The 21071-nt window shown below is 44.3% G+C and overlaps 1 protein-coding gene across 2 annotated transcripts; it reads left to right on the top strand.

The window, feature by feature from the left end:
• The first annotated feature begins 2778 nt into the window (after positions 1 to 2778).
• On the top strand, positions 2779 to 20639 carry LOC311116504 (selenocysteine lyase-like). 2 transcript variants are annotated; one of them, XM_084191591.1, is made up of 13 exons: positions 2795 to 2902; positions 3523 to 3779; positions 4189 to 4298; positions 4607 to 4707; positions 4876 to 5071; positions 6828 to 6955; positions 9041 to 9193; positions 9492 to 9598; positions 9889 to 9925; positions 11335 to 11418; positions 11702 to 11804; positions 17596 to 17671; positions 20125 to 20639. In XM_084191591.1, the coding sequence occupies exons 2-13, from the start codon at positions 3526 to 3528 to the stop codon at positions 20276 to 20278; spliced, it is 1503 nt and encodes a 500-aa protein (XP_084047717.1). In that variant the 5' UTR covers positions 2795 to 2902; positions 3523 to 3525; the 3' UTR covers positions 20279 to 20639. The 2 variants fall into 2 exon arrangements, with proteins under 2 accessions (XP_084047718.1, XP_084047717.1); XM_084191592.1 differs by lacking the exon at positions 3523 to 3779 and having other exon boundaries at positions 2779 to 2902; positions 20125 to 20628.
• The last annotated feature ends 432 nt before the right edge of the window (positions 20640 to 21071 follow it).

Genomic DNA, 21071 nt, shown 5'->3' with positions numbered 1-21071 from the left:
TGACGTCCTTGGGTAGGCAGAAGGAGTCTGGAAGGGCATCAATGAATTTTTGTGTTGTCTGAGAATTTATAGCACGACTTTTGATGCTCCTTGGTTGGGGTCTGAGCAGATTATTTGTTGCGATTGCAAACGTAATAAAATGGTGGTCCGATAGTCCAGGATTTTGTGGAAAAACATTAAGATCTACAACATTTATTCCATGGGACAAAACTAGGTCCAGAGTATGACTGTGGCAGTGAGTAGGTCCAGAGACATGTTGGACAAAACCCACTGAGTCGATAATGGCTCCGAAAGACTTTTGGAGTGGGTCTGTGGACTTCTCCATGTGAATATTAAAATCACCAAAAATTAGAATATGATCTGCTATGACTACAAGGTCTGATAGGAATTCAGGAAACTCAGAGAGGAACGCTGTATATGGCCCAGGAGGCCTGTAAACAGTAGCTATAAAAAGTGATTGAGTAGGCTGCATAGATTTCATGACTAGAAGCTCAAAAGATGAAAACGCCATTTTTTTTTTTGTAAATTGAAATTTGCTATCGTAAATGTTAGCAACACCTCCGCCTTTGCGGGATGCACGGGGAATATGGTCACTAGTGTAACCAGGAGGTGAGGCCTCATTTAACACAGCAAATTCATCAGGCTTAAGCCATGTTTCAGTCAGGCCAATCACATCAAGATTATGATCAGTGATTAGTTCATTGACTATGACTGCCTTTGAAGTGAGGGATCTAACATTAAGTAACCCTATTTTGAGATGTGAGGTATCACGATCTCTTTCAATAATGGCAGGAATGGAGGAGGTCTTTATCCTAATAAGATTGCTAGGGTGAACACCGCCATGTTTAGTTTTGCCCAACCTAGATCGAGGCACAGACACAGTCTCAATGGGTATGGCTGAGCTGACTACACTGACTGTGCTATTGGCAGACTCCACTAAGCTGGCAGGTTGGCTAACAGCCTGCTGCCTGGCCTGCACCCTATTTCACTGTGGGGCTAGAGGAGTTAGAGCCCTATCTATGTTGGTAGATAAGAGGAGAGCACCCCTCCAGCTAGGATGGAGTCCGTCACTCCTCAGCAGGTCAGGCTTGGTCCTGTTTGTGGGTGAGTCCCAGAAAGAGGGCCAATTATCCACAAATGTTATCTTTTGGGAGGGGCAGAAAACAGTTTTCAACCAGCGATTAAGTGCTGAGACTCTGCTGTAGAGCTCGTCACTTCCCCTAACTGGGAGGGGGCCAGAGACAATTACTCGATGCCGACACATCTTTCTAGCTGATTTACACGCTGAAGCTATGTTGCACTTGGTGACCTCTGACTGTTTCATCCTAACATCGTTGGTGCCGACGTGGATAACAATATCTCTATACTCTCTACACTCGCCAGTTTTAGCTTTAGCCAGCACCATCTTTAGATTAGCCTTAACGTCGGTAGCCCTGCCCCCTGGTAAACAGTGTATGATCGCTGGGTGATTCGTTTTAAGTCTAATACTGCGGGTAATGGAGTCGCCAATGACTAGGGTTTTCAATTTGTCAGAGCTAATGGTGGGAGCCTTCGGAGTCTCAGACCCCGTAACGGGAGGAGTAGAGACTAGAGAAGACTCAGACTCAGACTCCGACTCGCTACATAATGGGGAAAACCGGTTGAAGGTTTCTGTCGGCTGAATGAGCGACACCGGTTGAGCATTCCAACAGTATTTCCCTCCAGAAGCCATGAGAAAGTTGTCCGGCTGCGGGGACTGTGCGGGGGGAGTTATACTAACGTTACTGTCTGTACTTACTGGTGGCACAGACGCTGTTTCTTCCTTTCCTACACTGAGATTACTCTTGCCTAACGATTGCGTCTGAAGCTGGGCTTGTAGCACAGCTATTCTCGCCGTAAGGCGATCGTTCTCCTGTATATTATGAGTACAGCGACTGCAATTAGAAGACATCATGTTAATGTTACTACTTAGCTTCGGCTGTTGAAGATGTTGATGAACCATGTCCAGATAAAGCGTCCGGAGTGAAAAAGTTGAATAAGGGAAAAAAGTTGCGATGGAAAAAAGGAAAATAACGTAAAGTTGGCAGCTAAAACGCACAGGAAAATGACTCTTCTGTCTCGGGATAAACGTCCGGGGTGAAAAAGTTTAACGAAAAAAGATGAGTGAGGACAAAACTAAAAAGTTGGTAAATTTGTTGAACACAGAGATTGATTAAACGTTTATTAAAAGTAAAACGTGAATAGTTTGGCAGGTAGCCAAGTAGCAACAAACAGCACAGCAGTACGGAGACAATGTAATGTTAGGTAAAACTTGAAATGTTCTGAGGACCTCCAAGACAAGGTAAAATGTATATTCAAGCCAATTTGTAAGTCGCTCTGGATAAGAGCGTCTGCTAAATGATGTAAATCAATGTAAACATCAATGGAATATTATGTTAAACCTAAAACAAATATGCTATGAACGTCATAAAAAAGACTTATTTCATTCTTACAACATTAAGGGACCGTCCTGTGCACCCTAATACAACTATTATCTGAATGTCAACAGTTTTAGTGTTTTGGGACCCTATCTCTTGTCAAATCCCCACAATGTTTCCACAACCTAGAGAAATGTTTTTAGGACCTTTCAAAGAACATACAACATGTGTTCTGGGAATGTTCTTGCAATATCAGGCAAATAGTTTTGCAACCTAATAGAAACGTTGTAATAATCAGCACAAATGAACAGTTTTTGTGTTCTAGGAACCTACACAGAAGCAGCAGCTTTCGATGTCCCAACACGTTTTTCAGACACCGCACAGGGGAGGACAGGGTTAATGAACTGAGCCGTCAACCTTGTGTTTCCTGGATGGGAAGAAGCTACGTCGTTGATAGTATATAGCTATCTACTTCAGTCTCATCCTCCTTCGCCTATCTAGCCAAGGTATTTAGTTAGCTACAGTGATGTTCAAATTGATGAAATAAACATATATTTTGTTTTAAACCAACAATAGCCAGCCACAGTAAACAACGTTAGCTAGCTTAGCAAGCGTTTAGCTTGTTCTACAGCCACGTAGCTAACGTTATGGCACTCAACGAATGATGCATTAAAAACGGACATTTTATGGTCTAGCTGGGTATCAAAGATAAATGCTGTGCTGAATGAACGTATAGAAATGCGGTTCATTTTAAGAAATGAACCCGCTAGTTAGCTTTCTTTAGAGCTAACTAGGTCATTGCATGTGTTTCCTTTGAAATGCTACATAGTAGCTAGTTAGTTAGGCATGACAAGTTAGAAAGTAGCTGACCACCGGTTACATTGTAGATACAGGAGGCTAACAGACTGACGTTTTTAGCTTTATGAGTTTGTTTACAAACCCATTCTTGACCTATTTGGACCGTTGCCTTATTTAAATAGGACTTGTCTCCCATTTATATAGAGCAACCCCTACCCTATAGAATTACATAACATTATGTTACACATTTTACCTGCAGGTAACTTTTGGGCCACTTAACGTAAAGTCATATATCCTTTGGTAAAACCTAGGCTTTGCTTTCCATAAGGTAATGTCTGAACCAGCGAAGGCCAGCTCCGGCACAAGGGAACCGAGGGACCACAGTCACCACTCAGTAGATGGCCGTGCACTCTCTAACCATTCAGCGGCATCCGATGGTCACACATTCACTCCTTCCAGGGCGTTGGATGACCACCATGCACACTCACACCATTCAGACACAGTTGGTGGCAACGGGCATACACACTCAGGTCTTCCATTTGATGGCCGTATACACACATATATTCCAGACATGGATGAGGACAGGTACGTGTTATCGCTGTTTGTCACAGATGTATACATGGGGTTGATGGGCGGCAGGTAGCTTAGTGGGTAAGAGCGTTGTGCCAGTAACCGAAAGGTCGCTGGTTCTAATCCCCGAGCCGACTAGGTGACAAATCTGTCGATGTGCCCTTGAGCAAGGCACTTAACCCTAATTGCTCCTGTAAGTCGCTCTGGATAAGAGCGTCTGCCAAATGACTAAAATGTAAAAATGTTGATGGGAGACCACTACAACCCCATTGAGTTCCAGTGGTCCTCATGCTCTATTCTATTCTATTCGGCTTCGACTCCTCCACACGATTCCTCCCACAGACGTGTTTTAGTAGGCCTACGTCTTCTCCCACCAATTACTAATGCTTAAATACTATTTATCTGAATCCTCTCTGTAATACAGGATCTACATGGACTACAATGCCACCACCCCGCTGGAGCCACAGGTGATCCAGGCTGTTACTGAAGCCCTGCATGAGGCATGGGGAAACCCTAGTAGCACCTACACACCAGGTGAGGGTGTTGGCACCAGGTGAGGGGTTGGCACCAGGTGAGGGGTTGGCACCAGGTGAGGGGTTAGTACCAGGTGAGGGGTTGGCACCAGGTGAGGGGTTGGCACCAGGTGAGGGGTTGGCACCAGGTGAGGGGTTGGCACCAGGTGAGGGGTTAGCACCAGGTGAGGGGTTGGCACCAGGTGAGGGGTTAGGAACAACCTTGGAGGACCAAAAACAGAAGTTGTTGACTATCTTGTCATCCCCACTGATTGTATTAATATCTTTAGCTATGTGCGTTTTGAATTCGTCATCTCTTTCTTATTCCAGGTGTGAAAGCCAAGAAGATCATTACCCAGGCGAGAGAGAATGTGGCTAGAATGGTCGGGGGAAAAGCAGACGACATCATCTTCACCTCTGGTGGGACCGAGGTAGAACGATAGTCGTGTTATACTGCACATGAACACAACATGGCATCTGGCTTGTATTATCTGGCTCAAAACCACTGCAGTGTGCTTGGTATGACTGAAGGAGATTTTGTGCATGTTCTATCAGTGGTGAAACATACCATTTGGGATACTTTCCTCCTTTCTCTTCAGGCCAATAACCTGGTGTTCCGCAGTGCCCTGGAGGCCTACAGAGAGAGCTGCAGGGCTGCAGAGCGGAGAGGGGAGAGCCATCACCATGACAACGGCAGCACCTCCGCCTGGCCTCTACCTCACATCCTCGTCTCTAACGTAGAGCATGATTCTGTCAGACTGACCACTGAACACCTGCTGAAGGACGCCACGGCAGGTAGTGGGGTTTAACACGGCAGGTAGTGGGGTTTAACACGGCAGGTAGTGGGGTTTAACACGGCAGGTAGTGGGGTTTAACACGGCAGGTAGTGGGGTTTAACACGGCAGGTAGTGGGGTTTAACACGGCAGGTAGTGGGGTTTAACACGGCAGGTAGTGGGGTTTAACACGGCAGGTAGTGGGGTTTAACACGGCAGGTAGTGGGGTTTAACACGGCAGGTAGTGGGGTTTAACACGGCAGGTAGTGGGGTTTAACACGGCAGGTAGTGGGGTTTAACACGGCAGGTAGTGGGGTTTAACACGGCAGGTAGCGGGGTTTAACACGGCAGGTAGCGGGGTTTAACACGGCAGGTAGTGGGGTTTAACACGGCAGGTAGTGGGGTTTAACACGGCAGGTAGTGGGGTTTAACACGGCAGGTAGTGGGGTTTAACACGGCAGGTAGTGGGGTTTAACACGGCAGGTAGTGGGGTTTAACACGGCAGGTAGTGGGGTTTAACACGGCAGGTAGTGGGGTTTAACACGGCAGGTAGCGGGGTTTAACACGGCAGGTAGTGGGGTTTAACACGGCAGGTAGTGGGGTTTAACACGGCAGGTAGCGGGGTTTAACACGGCAGGTAGCGGGGTTTAACACGGCAGGTAGTGGGGTTTAACACGGCAGGTAGTGGGGTTTAACACGGCAGGTAGCGGGGTTTAACACGGCAGGTAGCGGGGTTTAACACGGCAGGTAGTGGGGTTTAACACGGCAGGTAGTGGGGTTTAACACGGCAGGTAGTGGGGTTTAACACGGCAGGTAGTGGGGTTTAACACGGCAGGTAGTGGGGTTTAACACGGCAGGTAGTGGGGTTTAACACGGCAGGTAGTGGGGTTTAACACGGCAGGTAGTGGGGTTTAACACGGCAGGTAGTGGGGTTTAACACGGCAGGTAGTGGGGTTTAACACGGCAGGTAGTGGGGTTTAACACGGCAGGTAGTGGGGTTTAACACGGCAGGTAGTGGGGTTTAACACGGCAGGTAGTGGGGTTTAACACGGCAGGTAGTGGGGTTTAACACGGCAGGTAGTGGGGTTTAACACGGCAGGTAGTGGGGTTTAACACGGCAGGTAGTGGGGTTTAACACGGCAGGTAGTGGGGTTTAACACGGCAGGTAGTGGGGTTTAACACGGCAGGTAGTGGGGTTTAACACGGCAGGTAGTGGGGTTTAACACGGCAGGTAGTGGGGTTTAACACGGCAGGTAGTGGGGTTTAACACGGCAGGTAGTGGGGTTTAACACGGCAGGTAGTGGGGTTTAACACGGCAGGTAGTGGGGTTTAACACGGCAGGTAGTGGGGTTTAACACGGCAGGTAGCGGGGTTTAACACGGCAGGTAGCGGGGTTTAACACGGCAGGTAGCGGGGTTTAACACGGCAGGTAGCGGGGTTTAACACGGCAGGTAGTGGGGTTTAACACGGCAGGTAGTGGGGTTTAACACTCCTTGTTCTGGATTTTATATTTATTTACGGATGAGGAGGAGAATGATGTTGAGATTGAGATGATGATGATGATGGTGATATTTATAACATATAACACTTAACAGTGTAACGAGAACTTTATTATCTCAATACTGTACATACAAAAATAATGATACTGTAATAAGGATATAACTGTAAAGTAAAGCCTTACCCTTTTTTTATTTCCAGTAACTGTGATAAATAAACCAAATGTTGTCCTTGATAGTCAATGACCTGACGGTAGGCCTATCTGGGTTGTCTGTCCTAGATGTGACGTCAGTGGCGGTTTCCAAGGTGACGGGGAGGGTAGAGGTGGAGGATGTGCTGGCTGCTGTCCGCTCCTCCACCTGTCTCATCTCTATCATGATGGCTAACAACGAGACAGGAGTCCTGATGGTGAGGGAGACACACGGACGGACGGACCTAGTTTTTTCACACCTGCATGGCCCTTACAAACACACACAACTGTCCACAGATCCTAAATGTTAACCCAAGTCACTCGTCTTGCCCAGAACCACAATGGATATTACTGCTGTACTATTTATTATTTATTACTACAGATATTACTAACATACTGTATATTACTAACATATATTACTAACATACTGTATATAACTAACATATATTACTAACATACTGTATATTACTAACATATATTACTAACATACTGTATATAACTAACATATATTACTAACATACTGTATATTACTAACATGTACTGAGTTGCACCCCCCCCCTTGCCCTCAGAACAGCCTGGACTCTACAAGGTGTCGAAAGCGTTCCACAGGGATGCTGGCCCCATGTTGACTCCAATGCTTCCCACAGTTGTGTCAAGTTGGCTGGATGTCATATGGGTGGTGGACCATTCTTGATACACACGGGAAACTGTTGAGCGTGGAAAAACCCAGCAGCGTTGCAGTTCTTGACACAAACCTGGCACCTACTACCATACCCTGTTCAAAGGCACTTAAATATTTTGTCTTGCCCATTCACCTTCTGAATGGCACACATACACAATCCATATCTCAATTGTCTCAAGGCTTTAAAATCCTTCTTTAACCTGTCTCCTCCCCTTCATCTACACTGATTGAAGTGGATTTAACAAGCGACATCCACTTTCACCTGGTCAGTCTATGTCATGGAAAAAGCAGTTGTTCATAATGTTTTTAACACTGTGTAAATTACTAACATACACTATACATACAAAAGTATATGGACATCCCTTCAAATGAGTAGATTCGGCTAGTTCAGCCACCCTTGTTACTGACAGATGTATAAAATCAAGCACACAGCCATGCAATCTCCATAGACAAACATTGGCAGTAGAATGGGGCCTTACAGAAGAGCTCAGTGACTTTCAACGTGGCACCGTCATAGAACGCCACCTTTCCAACAAGTCAGTTCATAAAATGTCTGCCCTGCTAGAGCTGCCCCGGTCAACTGTAAGTGCTGTTATTGTGAAGTGGAAACGTCTAGGAGCAACAACGGCTCAGCCACGAAGTGGTAGGCCACACAAGCTCACAGAACGGGACCGCTGAGTGCTGAAGAGCATAAAAAATTGTCTGTCCTCGGTTGCAACACTCACTACCGAGTTCCAAACTTCCTCTGGAAGCAACGTCAGCACAATAACTGTTCGTCGGGAGCTTCATGAAATGGGTTTCCATGGCGGAGCAGCCGCACACAAGCCTAAGATCACCATGCGCAATGCCAAGCGTCGGCTGGAGTGGTGTAAAGCTTGCCGCCATTGGACTCTGGAGTAGTGGAAACGCGTTCTCTGGAGTGATGAATCACGCTTCACCATCTGGCAGTCCGATGGACGAATCTGGGTTTGGCGGCTGCCAGGGGAACGCTACCTGCCCCAATGCATTGTGCCAAATGTAAAGTTTGGAGGAGGAGGAATAATGGTCTGGGGCTGTTTTTCATGGTTCGGGTTAGGCCCCTTAGTTCCAGTGAAGGGAAATCTTAACGCTACAGCATACAATGACGTTCTAGACAATTCTGTGCTTCAACTGTTAGGCAACAGTTTGGGGAAGGCCCTTTCCTGTTTCAGCATGACAGTGCCCCCGTACACAAAGTGATGTCCATACAGAAATGGTTTGTCGAGATCGATGTGCAAGAACTTGACTGGCCTGCACAGAGCCCTGACCTCAACCCCATCGAACACCTTTGGGATGAATTGGAGCTCCGACTGCGAGCCATGCCTAATCGCCCAACATCAGTGCCCGACCTCACTAATGCTCTCGTGGCTGAATGGAAGCAAGTCCCCGCAGCAATGTTCCAACATCTAGTGGAAAGCCTTCCCAGAAGAGTGGAGGCTGTTATAGCAGCAAAGGGGGGGGGGGACCAACTCCATATGAATGATTTTGGAATGAGATGTTGGACGAGCAGGTGTCCACATACTTTTGGTAATGTAGTGTATCTCAATCACAGATATTACTAACAGTATTATGACTGCACTACTGTATGTGTTTCTCCTGACAGCCAATCAGAGAGCTCTGTCAGAGGATCAGATTTGTCAACAGACAGCGTCAACATAGAATCCTCCTACACACTGACGCGGCCCAGGCCATAGGCAAGGTGCGGGTCGACGCCCTTGACCTGGGAGTGGATTACCTCACCATTGTAGGACACAAGGTCAGGGGTCAGGTCACTTCTGGACTTCAGGCAAATCTGAAATGTGTTTCCTTGATTCCTTATGTTCTTCTCAAAACGTATTGGAGGAGAGGGTCAGAGGGGAGTGACCCTAAGATCTTCTCCTCCAATGCGTTTTGAGGTACGGGTCAAGATGCGAGGAATCAAGGAAATACAATTTAAAGATTCACCCATGGATACTGTGATTGGCTATGTCTTCTGTTGCATTCTGGGAAGATGAGTTCTTGTGTTGAGTTCTGAGAATCTTAGAAGGTTTTTATTCCGTCACTTTGGTTTCCAGTTCTACGCACCGAGGATAGGGGCGCTGTATGTGAACGGCCCAGGAACAACCACACCACTCTACCCCATGTTGTTTGGAGGGGGACAGGAGAGGAGCTTCAGACCAGGGTATCATTCAAGTAATTATGTGTGCTTCCCAAAATGGCACCCTATTCCCTATGTAGTGCACTACTTTTGACCAGGGTCCATAAGGCTCTGGTCAAAACTAGTGCATCACTATATAGGGAATAGGGTGCCATTGATACTCAATTACTCGCCACACTGAGATATTTTGACCATTTAAATAGCTATTATGTATGTATAAATAAAAAAAACACTGAAGTTATAATGAACAACAGATGAAGATATTACAAGTGATGAAGTAATAGCACTGTATTTTCATGTTTGGCTTGTTTTAGCACTGAGAACACACCCATGATCGCTGGCCTTGGAAAGGTACAGTATGGAATCATTACAGTATTAATTAGTCCATTTGTGTAACGACACGTTATGACCCTTTCTACTACCGTATTTTCCGCACTATAAGGCGCACCGGAGTATAAGCCGCAGCAGCTAAATTGAATGATATTGAATGATGTGTACATATATAAGCCGCACTGGACTATAAACCGCAGGTGTTTTAATGTTTAATTACCATATGTAAGGGTTCGTGCACAGAGGGGATTGTCGGGAAAGAGACAAACTGTCTCGCTCTCGTAATGTCTGTCTGTCTTGCTCTCGTTCTGTCTCTCGTACCACTCTCGGTTCCACTTTTACTTTTGCGCGCTACCTGTCTCACTCTTTTCCGGCCTCCAGCTTTTCCTGCTGGAGCCCGCCGCTTAAAGGTGGGGGGGCGCGGACCGGTCATAGAGCCCATAGAGTTAAAGTTGGTGGGCTGTAACCTGTAAAATCCATAGATTTAGGAGGTCTTCTAGTGGCCGTTAGCTGTAAAAATCCATAGATTAGCCGCACCGTTATATAAGCCGCAGGGTCGAAAAATGGGAAAAAAGGCGCGGCTTATAGTCCGAAAATTACGGTACTCAATATGTATTTTACTAAAACTGGTGGCCAAATACAGTTATATAAGTATTGCTAAAGCAAACCATATTCATGGTGTCTATATGATGTGATGATGCAGAGCCTGTAGCTGAACTAAAGAGTTGTCGCTCTACTAGGCAGCAGAGTTGGTGAACTAAAGAGTTGTCTCTCTACTAGGCAGCAGAGTCTGTAGCTGAACTAAAGAGTTGTCTCTCTACTAGGCAGCAGAGTTGGTGAACTAAAGAGTTGTCTCTCTACTAGGCAGCAGAGTTGGTGAACTAAAGAGTTGTCTCTCTACTAGGCAGCAGAGCTGGTGAACTAAAGAGTTGTCTCTCTACTAGGCAGCAGAGTCTGTAGCTGAACTAAAGAGTCGTCTCTCTACTAGGCTGCAGAGTTGGTGAACTAAAGAGTTGTCTCTCTACTAGGCAGCAGAGCTGGTGAACTAAAGAGTTGTCTCTCTACTAGGCAGCAGAGTTGGTGAACTAAAGAGTTGTCTCTCTACTAGGCAGCAGAGTTGGTGAACTAAAGAGTTGTCTCTCTACTAGGCAGCAGAGCTGGTGAACTAAAGAGTTGTCTCTCTACTAGGCAGCAGAGCTGGTGAACTAAAGAGTTGTCTCTCTACTAGGCAGCAGAGTTGGTGAACTAAAGAGTTGTCTCTCTACTAGGCAGCAGAGTTGGTGAACTAAAGAGTTGTCTCTACTAGGTAGCAGAGCTGGTGAACTAAAGAGTTGTCTCTCTACTAGGCAGCAGAGTCTGTAGCTGAACTAAAGAGTTGTCTCTCTACTAGGCAGCAGAATTGGTGAACTAAAGAGTTGTCTATCTACTAGGCAGCAGAGCTGGTGAACTCTAACCTGACTGAGTATGAGACTCATATGCTGGATACAAGGGACTACCTGGAGGAACGACTAGAGGTACAGTAACAGAACGTTAGTCTGTTAATCCATCCATCTTAGACTATCACAAGCATCAATGTTTTTGTTGGATTTCAGAAATTATTTATAGCCTGTGTTGACACTGTTCTGGAAGCTGTTTTGGAGATTTGTTCAGTAGTTTCAATGTAGAACCAACATTTATTTTCCTTGTAGATAGTGGCCTGTTTTCCTTAGAATTTACTGTTTCGTGAGTGAAGTCAATGTACAGTATAGTAAATCTTATTAATTCTATGTCCACATCTTTGCTGTTGTGTGTTGCCAGGCCGTCTTTGGGAGAGAGAGGATCCATTTCAACAGTCATTTCCCTGACTCAGAGACCCTCCCCAACACCTGTAACGTGTCCGTTCTGGGTCCTGGACTACAGGGTTAGTAGAAATGTGCTATTGAGCTGTGCAGTCTCTTTTGTTACATACGTCGGCCACGCAATAACAGCCAGTGAAACTACATTGGTAAATATGTAATAATTGGCCAGTGGACTATCACAGCTCCGTGGATGTGGACTCTGAATTGAGCTGCAGAGTCACACTGGCGTCTTCCTTGTCTCTACCCTTCCTGCCGTGGGATTTGTCTCTGTCAATCTGCCACCCTGTACAGCAGCCTTTCTTAAAGTATGGGTTGGGTCGCGGACATGTTAATGGTGGGTTGCGACATTGCAGACTAAAAAAATAAATATATAGATTGCCTTCGGAAAATATTCAGACCCGTTGACTTTTGTGGGGAAAAACTCATTCTGACTGGCTGGGCCTGGCTCCCAAGTGGGTGGGCCTAAGCCCTCCCAGTCCCACCCATGGCTGTGCCCCTGCCCATTCATGTGAAATCCATAGTCTAGGGCCTAATTTATTTATCTCAATCGACTGACTTCATTATATGAACTGTAACTCAGTAAAATCATTGAAATTGTTGCACATTACTTCGGAAAGTATTCAGACCCCTTGACTTTTTCCACATTTTGTTACGTTACAGCCTTATTCTAAAATGGATTTAAAAACAAATCCTCAGCAATCTACACATAATACCCCATAATGACAAAGCGAAAACAGATTTTTAGAAATTTTAGCAAATGTATAAAAAAACAAAAAACAGAAATACCTTATTTACAGAAGTATTCAGACCCTTTGCTATGAGACTCGAAATTGAGCTCAGGTGCATCCTGTTTCCATTGATCATCCTTGAGATGTTTCTACAACTTGATTGAAGTCCACCTGTGGTAAATTCAACTGATTGGACATGATTTGGAAAGGCACCCAGCTGTCTATATAAGGTCCCACAGTTGACAGTGCATGTCAGAGTAAAAACCAAGCCATGAGGTCGAAGGAATTGTCCGTAGAGCTCCGAGACAGGATTGTGTCAAGGCACAGATCTGGGGAAGGGTACCAAAACATTTCTGCAGCATTGAAGGTCCACAGTGGCCTCCATCATTCCTAAATGGAAGAAGTTTGGAACCACCAAGACTCTTCCTAGAGCTGGCCGCCCGGGTTAAACTGAGCAATCGGGGGAGAAGGGCCTTGGTCAGGGAGGTGACCAAGAACCCGATGGTCACTCTGACAGAGCTCTAGAGTTCCTCTGTGGAGATGGGAGAACCTTCCAGAAGGACAACCATCTCTGCAGCACTCCACCAATCAGGCCTTTATTGTAGAGTGGCCAGACGGAAGCCACTCCTCAGTAAAAGGCACATGACAGCCCACTTGAAGTTTGCCAAAAGGCACCTAAAGGACTCTCAGACCATGAGAAACAAGATTATCTGGTCTGATGAAACCAAGATTGAACACTTTGGCCTGAATGCCAAGCGTCACGTCTGGAGGAAACCTGGCACCATCTCTATGGTGAAGCATGGTGGTGGCAGCATCAGGTGTGGGGATGTTTTTCAGCGGCAGGAACTGGGAGACTAGTCAGGATCGAGGCAAAGATGAACTGAACAAAGTACAGAGATCCTTGATGAAAACCTGCTCCGGAGTGCTCAGGACCTCAGACTGGGGTGAAGGTTCACCTTCCAACAGGACAACGACCCTAAGCACACAGCCTAGACAATGCAGGAGTGGCTTCGGGACAAGTCTCTGAATGTCCTTGAGTGACCCAGACAGAGCCCGGACTTGAACCCAATCGAACATCTCTGGAGAGACCTGAAAATAGCTGTGCAGCAACGCTCCCCATCCAACCTGACAGAGCTTGAGAGGATCTGCAAAGAAGAATGGGAGAAACTCCCCAAATACAGATGTGCCAAGCTTGTAGCGTCATACCCAAGAAGACTCAATGCTGTAATCGCTGCCAAAGATGCTTCAACAAAGTACTGAGTAAAGGGTCTGAATACTTATGTAAATGTGATATGTCAGGTTTTTTTTAAATATAAATTAGCAAAAATGTCTAACAACATGTATTAAAATGCATTGTCATTATAGGGTATTGTGTGTAGATTGATGAGGGGGGAAAAAACAATTTAATCCATTTTAGAATAAGGCCGTAACTTAAGGGGTATGAATAGTTTCCGAATGCACTATTCATACCCCTTACTCATACCCCTGAACTAAAATATAAACGCAACATGCAACAATTTCAGTGATTTTACTGAGTTACAGTTCATATAATGAAGTCAGTAAATTGAAATAAATTCATTATGCCCTAATCTATGGATTTCACATGAATGGGCAGGGGCACAGCCATGGGTGGACCTGGGAGGGCTTAGGCCCACCCGCTTGGGGGTCAGGCCCACCCGCTTGGGGGCCAGGCCCAGCCAGTCAGAATGTTTTCCCCACATTAGGGCTTTATTACAGACAGAAATACTCCTCACTTTCATCAGCTGTCTGGGTGGCTGGTCTCAGACGATCCCGCAGGTGAAGAAGCCGGATGTGGAGGTCCTGGGCTGACGTAGTTACACGTGGTCTGTGGTTGTGAGGCCGGTTGGACATACTGTCAAATTCTCTAAAACGGCTTATGGTAGAGAAATTAACATTAAATTATCTGGCAACCGCTCTTGTGGACATCCCTGCAATCAGCATGCCAATTGCACGCTCCCTCAAAACTTGAGACATCTGTGGCATTGTGTTGTGTGACAAAACTACACATTTTAGACTGGCCTTTTATTGTACCCAGCACAAGGTGCACCTGTGTAATGATGTTGCTGTTTAATCAGCTTCTTGATATGCCACACCTGTCAGGTGGATGGTTTATCTTGGCAAAGGAGAATTGCTCACTAACAGGGATGTAAACACATTTGTGCACATTTGAGAGAAATCAGCTTTTTGTGCGTATGGAACATTTCTGGAATCTTTTATTTCTGCTCATGAAACATGGGACCAACACTTTACATGTTGCGTTTATATTTTTGTTCCGTATTTTTTGTACAGTATATACAGTTGAAGTCGGAAGTTTACATACACTTAGGTTGGAGTCATTCAAACTTGTTTTTCAACCACTCCACAAATGTCTTGTTAACAAACTATAGTTTTGGCAAGTCGGTTAGGAAATCTACTTTGTGCATGACACAAGTAATCTTTCCAACAATTGTTTACAGACAGATTATTTCACTTATAATTCACTGTATCACAATTCCAGTGGGTCAGAAGTTTACATACACTAAGTTGACTGTGCTTTTAAACAGCTTGGAAAATTCCAGAAAATTATGTCATGGCTTTAGAAGCTTCTGATAGGCTAATTGACATCATTTGAGTCAATTGGAGGTGTACCTGTGGATGTATTTCAAGGCCTACCTTCAAACTCAGTGCCTCTTTGCTTGACATCATGGGAAAATGAAAAGAAATCAGCCAAGACCTCAGAAAAAAAGTTGTAGACCTCCACAAGTCTGGTTCATCCTTGGGAGCAATTTCCAAACGCCTGAAGGTACCACGTTCATCTGTACAAACAATAGTATGCAAGTATAAACACCATGGGACCACGCAGCCATCATACCGCTCAGGAAGGAGACCCGTTCTGTCTCCTAGAGATGAAAATACTTTGGTGCGAAAAGTGCAAATCAATCCCAGAACAACAGCAAAGGACCTTGTGAAGATGCTGGAGGAAACAGGTACAAAAGTATCTATATCCACAGTAAAACAAGTCCTATATCTATGGTTTTCAAGTGCACATGGTGACAAAGATCGTACTTTTTGGAGAAATGTCCTCGGGTCTGATGAAACAACAATAGAAATGTTTGGCCATAATGACCATCATTATATTTGGAGGGAAAAGGGGGATGCTTGCAAGCTGAAGAACACCATCCCAACTGTGAAGCACGGGGGTGGCAGCATCATGCTGTGGGGGTGCTTTGCTGCAGGAGGGACTGGTGCACTTCACAAAATAGATGGCATCATGAGGAAGGAAAATTATGTGGATATATTGAAGCAACATCTCAAGACATCAGTCAGGAAGTTAAAGCTTGGTCGCAAATGGGTCTTCCAAATGGACAATGACCCCAAGCAAAGTTGTGGCAAAATGTCTTAAGGACAACAAAGTCAAGGTATTGGAGTGGCCATCTCAAAGCCCTGACCTCAATCATATAGAAAATGTGTGGGCAGAACTGAAAAAGCGTGTGCGAGCAAGGAGGCCTACAAACCTGACTCAGTTACACCAGCTCTGTCAGAAGGAATGGGCCAAAATTCACCCAACTTATTGTGGGAAGCTTGTGGAAGGCTACCCGAAACGTTTGACCCAAGTTAAACAATTAAAAGGCAACGCTACCAAATAATTATTGAGTGTATGTAAACTTCTGACCCACTGGGAATGTGATGAAAGAAATAAAAGCTGAAATAAATCATTCTCTCTACTATTATTCTGACATTTCACATTCTTAAAATAAAGTGGTGATCCTAACTGACCTAAGACAGGGAATTTTTACGAGGATTAAATGTCAGGAATCTTGAAAAACTGAGTTTAAATATATTTGGCTAAGGTGTATGTAAACCTCCGACTTCAACTGTATATATATTGTTTAGTTTTTTGGGGAGTGGGGGGGGGGGGGGGGGGGGAACTCAGTCTGGGTCTCAACTTCCTGTTGAGAGTTAGAATAGTAGAATATCGAGGTGGAATTTCTAAATGTGGTTGTGCATCATCAGTTATTCTCTTGTTACGTCAGTCACTGACAGTCACTCAATTAGCCCATGTCAGCTAACATTTTGTAGATTGGTAAGCTAGTCTAGCCAACTATCTACACTTGTAGTAATCATGGCCGAATACCGAACGGGCACGCAGGGCACGTGCCAAGTAGGGTTGGGCGATTTTTACGATTGTATCGTCTGTCGACGATGTTTGACAGCCGTTGTCGATGGTGACGACATCGTGATGTCACAAAGGATGGTTTAGCATATATATATATATTTGCGAGAAAAAAAAACATATGGGGGATTGGAAGTGATGCAGACAATTACATTGATGGAAGTTACAATCTATCTGCAATATTAAAGCTGATCTACCCCCTAAAAAAAAAAGAGACTAATCCAATAGGAAGTTTAAACAAACCTGATATGTTTCTGCTTTACATGAACAAAGAGTAAGCAAAATAAATTGTGCCATCGGACAATCCCTCCTGGCAACCCAAACAGCCAATAATAGAGACCTAAACATAGGCTACTGTCAAAAGTTGCAGTAAACATTACTTTTAACAAGTAATGGTAGAATTGCGTAACGTAATCCTTGAATTGCGTAACGGGCAGTCAGGGGAAAATCTCCAGCAGCAGTTTCAATAAGCGGGAACAAAAAATGATGGAATGATGAGTTGTCTCACAAACAACTTTATTTTAAATAGCTTACAAATTGGCTCATTCATCCCCCCTCCTCTCCCCTGTAAGTATTCCACAGGTCGTTGCTGTAAATGAGACTGTGTTCTCAGTCACAACGGGGCATGTTTTCATGAGCTTGGGTCCCAGGAAAACAGTGAATTTCTCATTTGGTTCCCAGGAAAACAGTGAATTTCTCATTTGGTTCCCAGGAAAACAGTGAATTTCTCATTTGGTTCCCAGGAAAACAGTGAATTTCTCATTTGGTTCCCAGGAAAACAGTGAATTTCTCATTTGGTTCCCAGGAAAACAGTGAATAAGAACCCCTGCTGTGCAGGATCTCTAACCCTACATCGTCGCGAGGTCACGACCTGCGTTGCTGTGGCTATTTATAAACTACAGCGGCTGTTAATGATTCATGTCTCTTCTGTCCCCCTGTACTGTACTGTAGGGAGGAAGGTATTGTCCAGCTGTAGAAGACTTCTGGCCAGTGTTGGGGCTGCATGCCATTCACACAGAGGAGACAGGTAAATACCTGACGCCTACAGTTACTAGCTACTGTATATCATAGACCTACAATAACTAGCTACTGTATATCATAGACCTACAGTAACTAGCTACATCATAGAGCTACAGTAACTAGCTTCATCATAGACCTACAGTAACTAGCTACATCATAGACCTACAGTAACTAGCTACATCATAGACCTACAGTAACTAGCTACATCATAGACCTACAGTAACTAGCTACATCATAGACCTACAGTAACTAGCTACATCATATACCTACAGTAACTAGCTACATCATAGACCTACAGTAACTAGCTACATCATAGACCTACAGTAACTAGCTACATCATAGACCTACAGTAACTAGCTACATCATAGACCTACAGTAACTAGCTACATCATAGACCTACAGTAACTAGCTACATCATAGACCTACAGTAACTAGCTACATCATAGACCTACAGTAACTAGCTACATCATAGACCTACAGTAACTAGCTACATCATAGACCTACAGTAACTAGATCATCATAGACCTACAGTAACTAGCTACATCATAGACCTACAGTAACTAGCTACATCATAGACCTACAGTAACTAGATCATCATAGACCTACAGTAACTAGCTACATCATAGACCTACAGTAACTAGCTACATCATAGACCTACGTAACTAGCTACATCATAGACCTACAGTAACTAGCTACATCATAGACCTACAGTAACTAGCTACATCATAGACCTTCAGTAACTAGCTACATCATAGAGCTACAGTAACTAGCTACATCATAGACCTACAGTAACTAGCTACATCATAGAGCTACAGTAACTAGCTACATCATAGAGCTACAGTAACTAGCTACATCATAGACCTTCAGTAACTAGCTACATCATAGACCTACAGTAACTAGCTACATCTTAGAGCTACAGTAACTAGCTACATCATATACCTACAGTAACTAGCTACATCATAGACCTACAGTAACTAGCTACATCATAGACCTTCAGTAACTAGCTACATCATAGACCTACAGTAACTAGCTACATCATAGAGCTACAGTAACTAGCTACATCATAGACCTTCAGTAACTAGCTACATCATAGACCTACAGTAACTAGCTACATCTTAGAGCTACAGTAACTAGCTACATCATATACCTACAGTAACTAGCTACATCATAGACCTACACTAACTAGCTACATCATAGACCTTCAGTAACTAGCTACATCTTAGAGCTACAGTAACTAGCTACATCATATACCTACAGTAACTAGCTACATCATAGACCTACAGTAACTAGCTACATCATAGAGCTACAGTAACTAGCTACATCATAGACCTACAGTTACTAGCTACATCATAGACCTACAGTTACTAGCTACATCATAGACCTACAGTAACTAGCTACATCATAGACCTACAGTAACTAGCTACATCATAGACCTTCAGTAACTAGCTACATCATAGACCTTCATCATTTACATTTACATTTTAGTCATTTAGCAGACGCTCTTATCCAGAGCGACTTACAGTTAGTGAATACATATTTTTTTATACTGGCCCCCCGTTGGAATCGAACCCACAACCCTGGCGTTACAAACGCCATGCTCTATCAACTGAGCTACATCCCTGCCGGCCATTCCCTCCCCTACCCTGGACGACGCTGGGCCAATTGTGCGCCGCCCATGAGTCTCCCGGTCGCGGCCGGCTGCGACAGAGCCTGGATTCGAACCAGGATCTCTAGTGGCACAGTTAGCACTGCGATGCAGTGCCTTAGACCACTGCGCCACTCAGGAGTACTTCAGTAACTAGCTACATCATAGACCTACAGTAACTAGCTACATCATAGACCTTCAGTAACTAGCTACATCATAGACCTACAGTAACTAGCTACATCATAGACGTACAGTAACTAGCTACATCATAGACCTTCAGTAACTAGCTACATCATAGACCTACAGTAACTAGCTACATCATAGACCTACAGTAACTAGCTACATCATAGACATTCAGTAACTAGCTACATCATAGACCTACAGTAACTAGCTACATCATAGACCTACAGTAACTAGCTACATCATAGACCTTCAGTAACTAGCTACATCATAGACCTACAGTAACTAGCTACATCATAGACCTACAGTAACTAGCTACATCATAGACCTACAGTAACTAGCTACATCATAGACCTACAGTAACTAGCTACATCATAGACCTACAGTAACTAGCTACATCATAGACCTACAGTAACTAGCTACATCATAGACCTACAGTAACTTTACAGTCACAAGAACTGCCCTTAGCCAAACTTAAGACCGTTACAATATATATATATACTGTATATATAGACATTATATATATATATAGAAAGCATGCACATTAATTACAAACAACAAAATAAATCACCCCTGTTTAGTGGAACCATTTTGTTTTGTTGACACTGTTAGTTTTCACTCTGTTTGTCCCTCAGGCCCTCCCATATCCTGCTGAGCTGTGGCATCCCTGAGGAGGTGGCAGCTAATGCCCTGAGGCTGAGTGTGGGGAGAAGCACCAGCAGGGCTGAGGTAGGCCTGGTGGTGGACGACCTGAAGAACGCTGTAGAGACGCTGCAGGGACTCAACTGATCACATACATTGATTGATTGATTGATTGATTGATTGATTGATTGATTGATTGATTGATTGATTGATTGATTGATTGACTGATTGATTGACTGATTGATCGATTGACTGATTGGTTGATTGAGCTACAGACTGATTGACTGATTGGTTGATTGAGCTACACACTGATTGATTGATTGATTGACTGATCGATTGACTGATCGATTGACTGATTGGTTGATTGAGCTACACAATATACACCTGATAGTACTTTGATCTGCTGTGTTACAAACAGTAAATCATTTAAAGCAATACCTTGTAAATTCTACAATGAGAATTTATTTTGCAAATTTAAATAAATTGTGTCCTTTGTGAAAGGTGTTTGATATTTGTATGTAGACCTAATGTATACCTTTTGTGTTTATTAATTTAATTCAGGAGAAAATGTTTCCAATGTTTAAGACTGGAAAAAACGTATTCAAACTGACTTGAATGATGTGAATAGATGGATGGCTTTATCAAATCAAAATCAAATCAAATGTTATTGGTCAAATACACATATTTAGCAGATGGTATAGCGGGTGTAGCGAAATGCTTGGCTTCTAGCTCCGACAGTGCAGTAATATCTAACAAGTAATAATAATAATAATATGCCACTTAGCAGACACTTTTATCCAAAGCGACTTACTGGTGGTCCTGGGGGTGGTGGTCCTGGGGATGGTGGTCCTGGGGGTGGTGGTCCTGGGGTGGTGGTCCTGGGGGTGGTGGTCCTGGGGGTGGTGGTCCTGAGGATGGTGGTCCTGGGGGTGGTGGTCCT

This window comes from Coregonus lavaretus (assembly GCF_964263955.1).
Source record: "Coregonus lavaretus genome assembly, contig: HAP1_SCAFFOLD_550, whole genome shotgun sequence".
Lineage (NCBI taxonomy): Eukaryota > Metazoa > Chordata > Actinopteri > Salmoniformes > Salmonidae > Coregonus > Coregonus lavaretus.
The sequence above is the reverse complement of the archived record's forward strand: the minus strand, read 5'-3'. Positions and strand labels throughout refer to the sequence as shown.

Excerpts from the sequence above, each read along its gene's own strand:
- LOC311116504 (XM_084191591.1), top strand. The coding sequence starts at position 3,526 with ATGTCTGAACCAGCGAAGGCCAGCTCCGGCACAAGGGAACCGAGGGAC. Across the intron at positions 3,780-4,188 it reads CCAGACATGGATGAGGACAG|GATCTACATGGACTACAATG; the intron begins GTACGTGTTATC and ends TCTGTAATACAG. Across the intron at positions 9,926-11,334 it reads TGATCGCTGGCCTTGGAAAG|GCAGCAGAGCTGGTGAACTC; the intron begins GTACAGTATGGA and ends TCTATCTACTAG.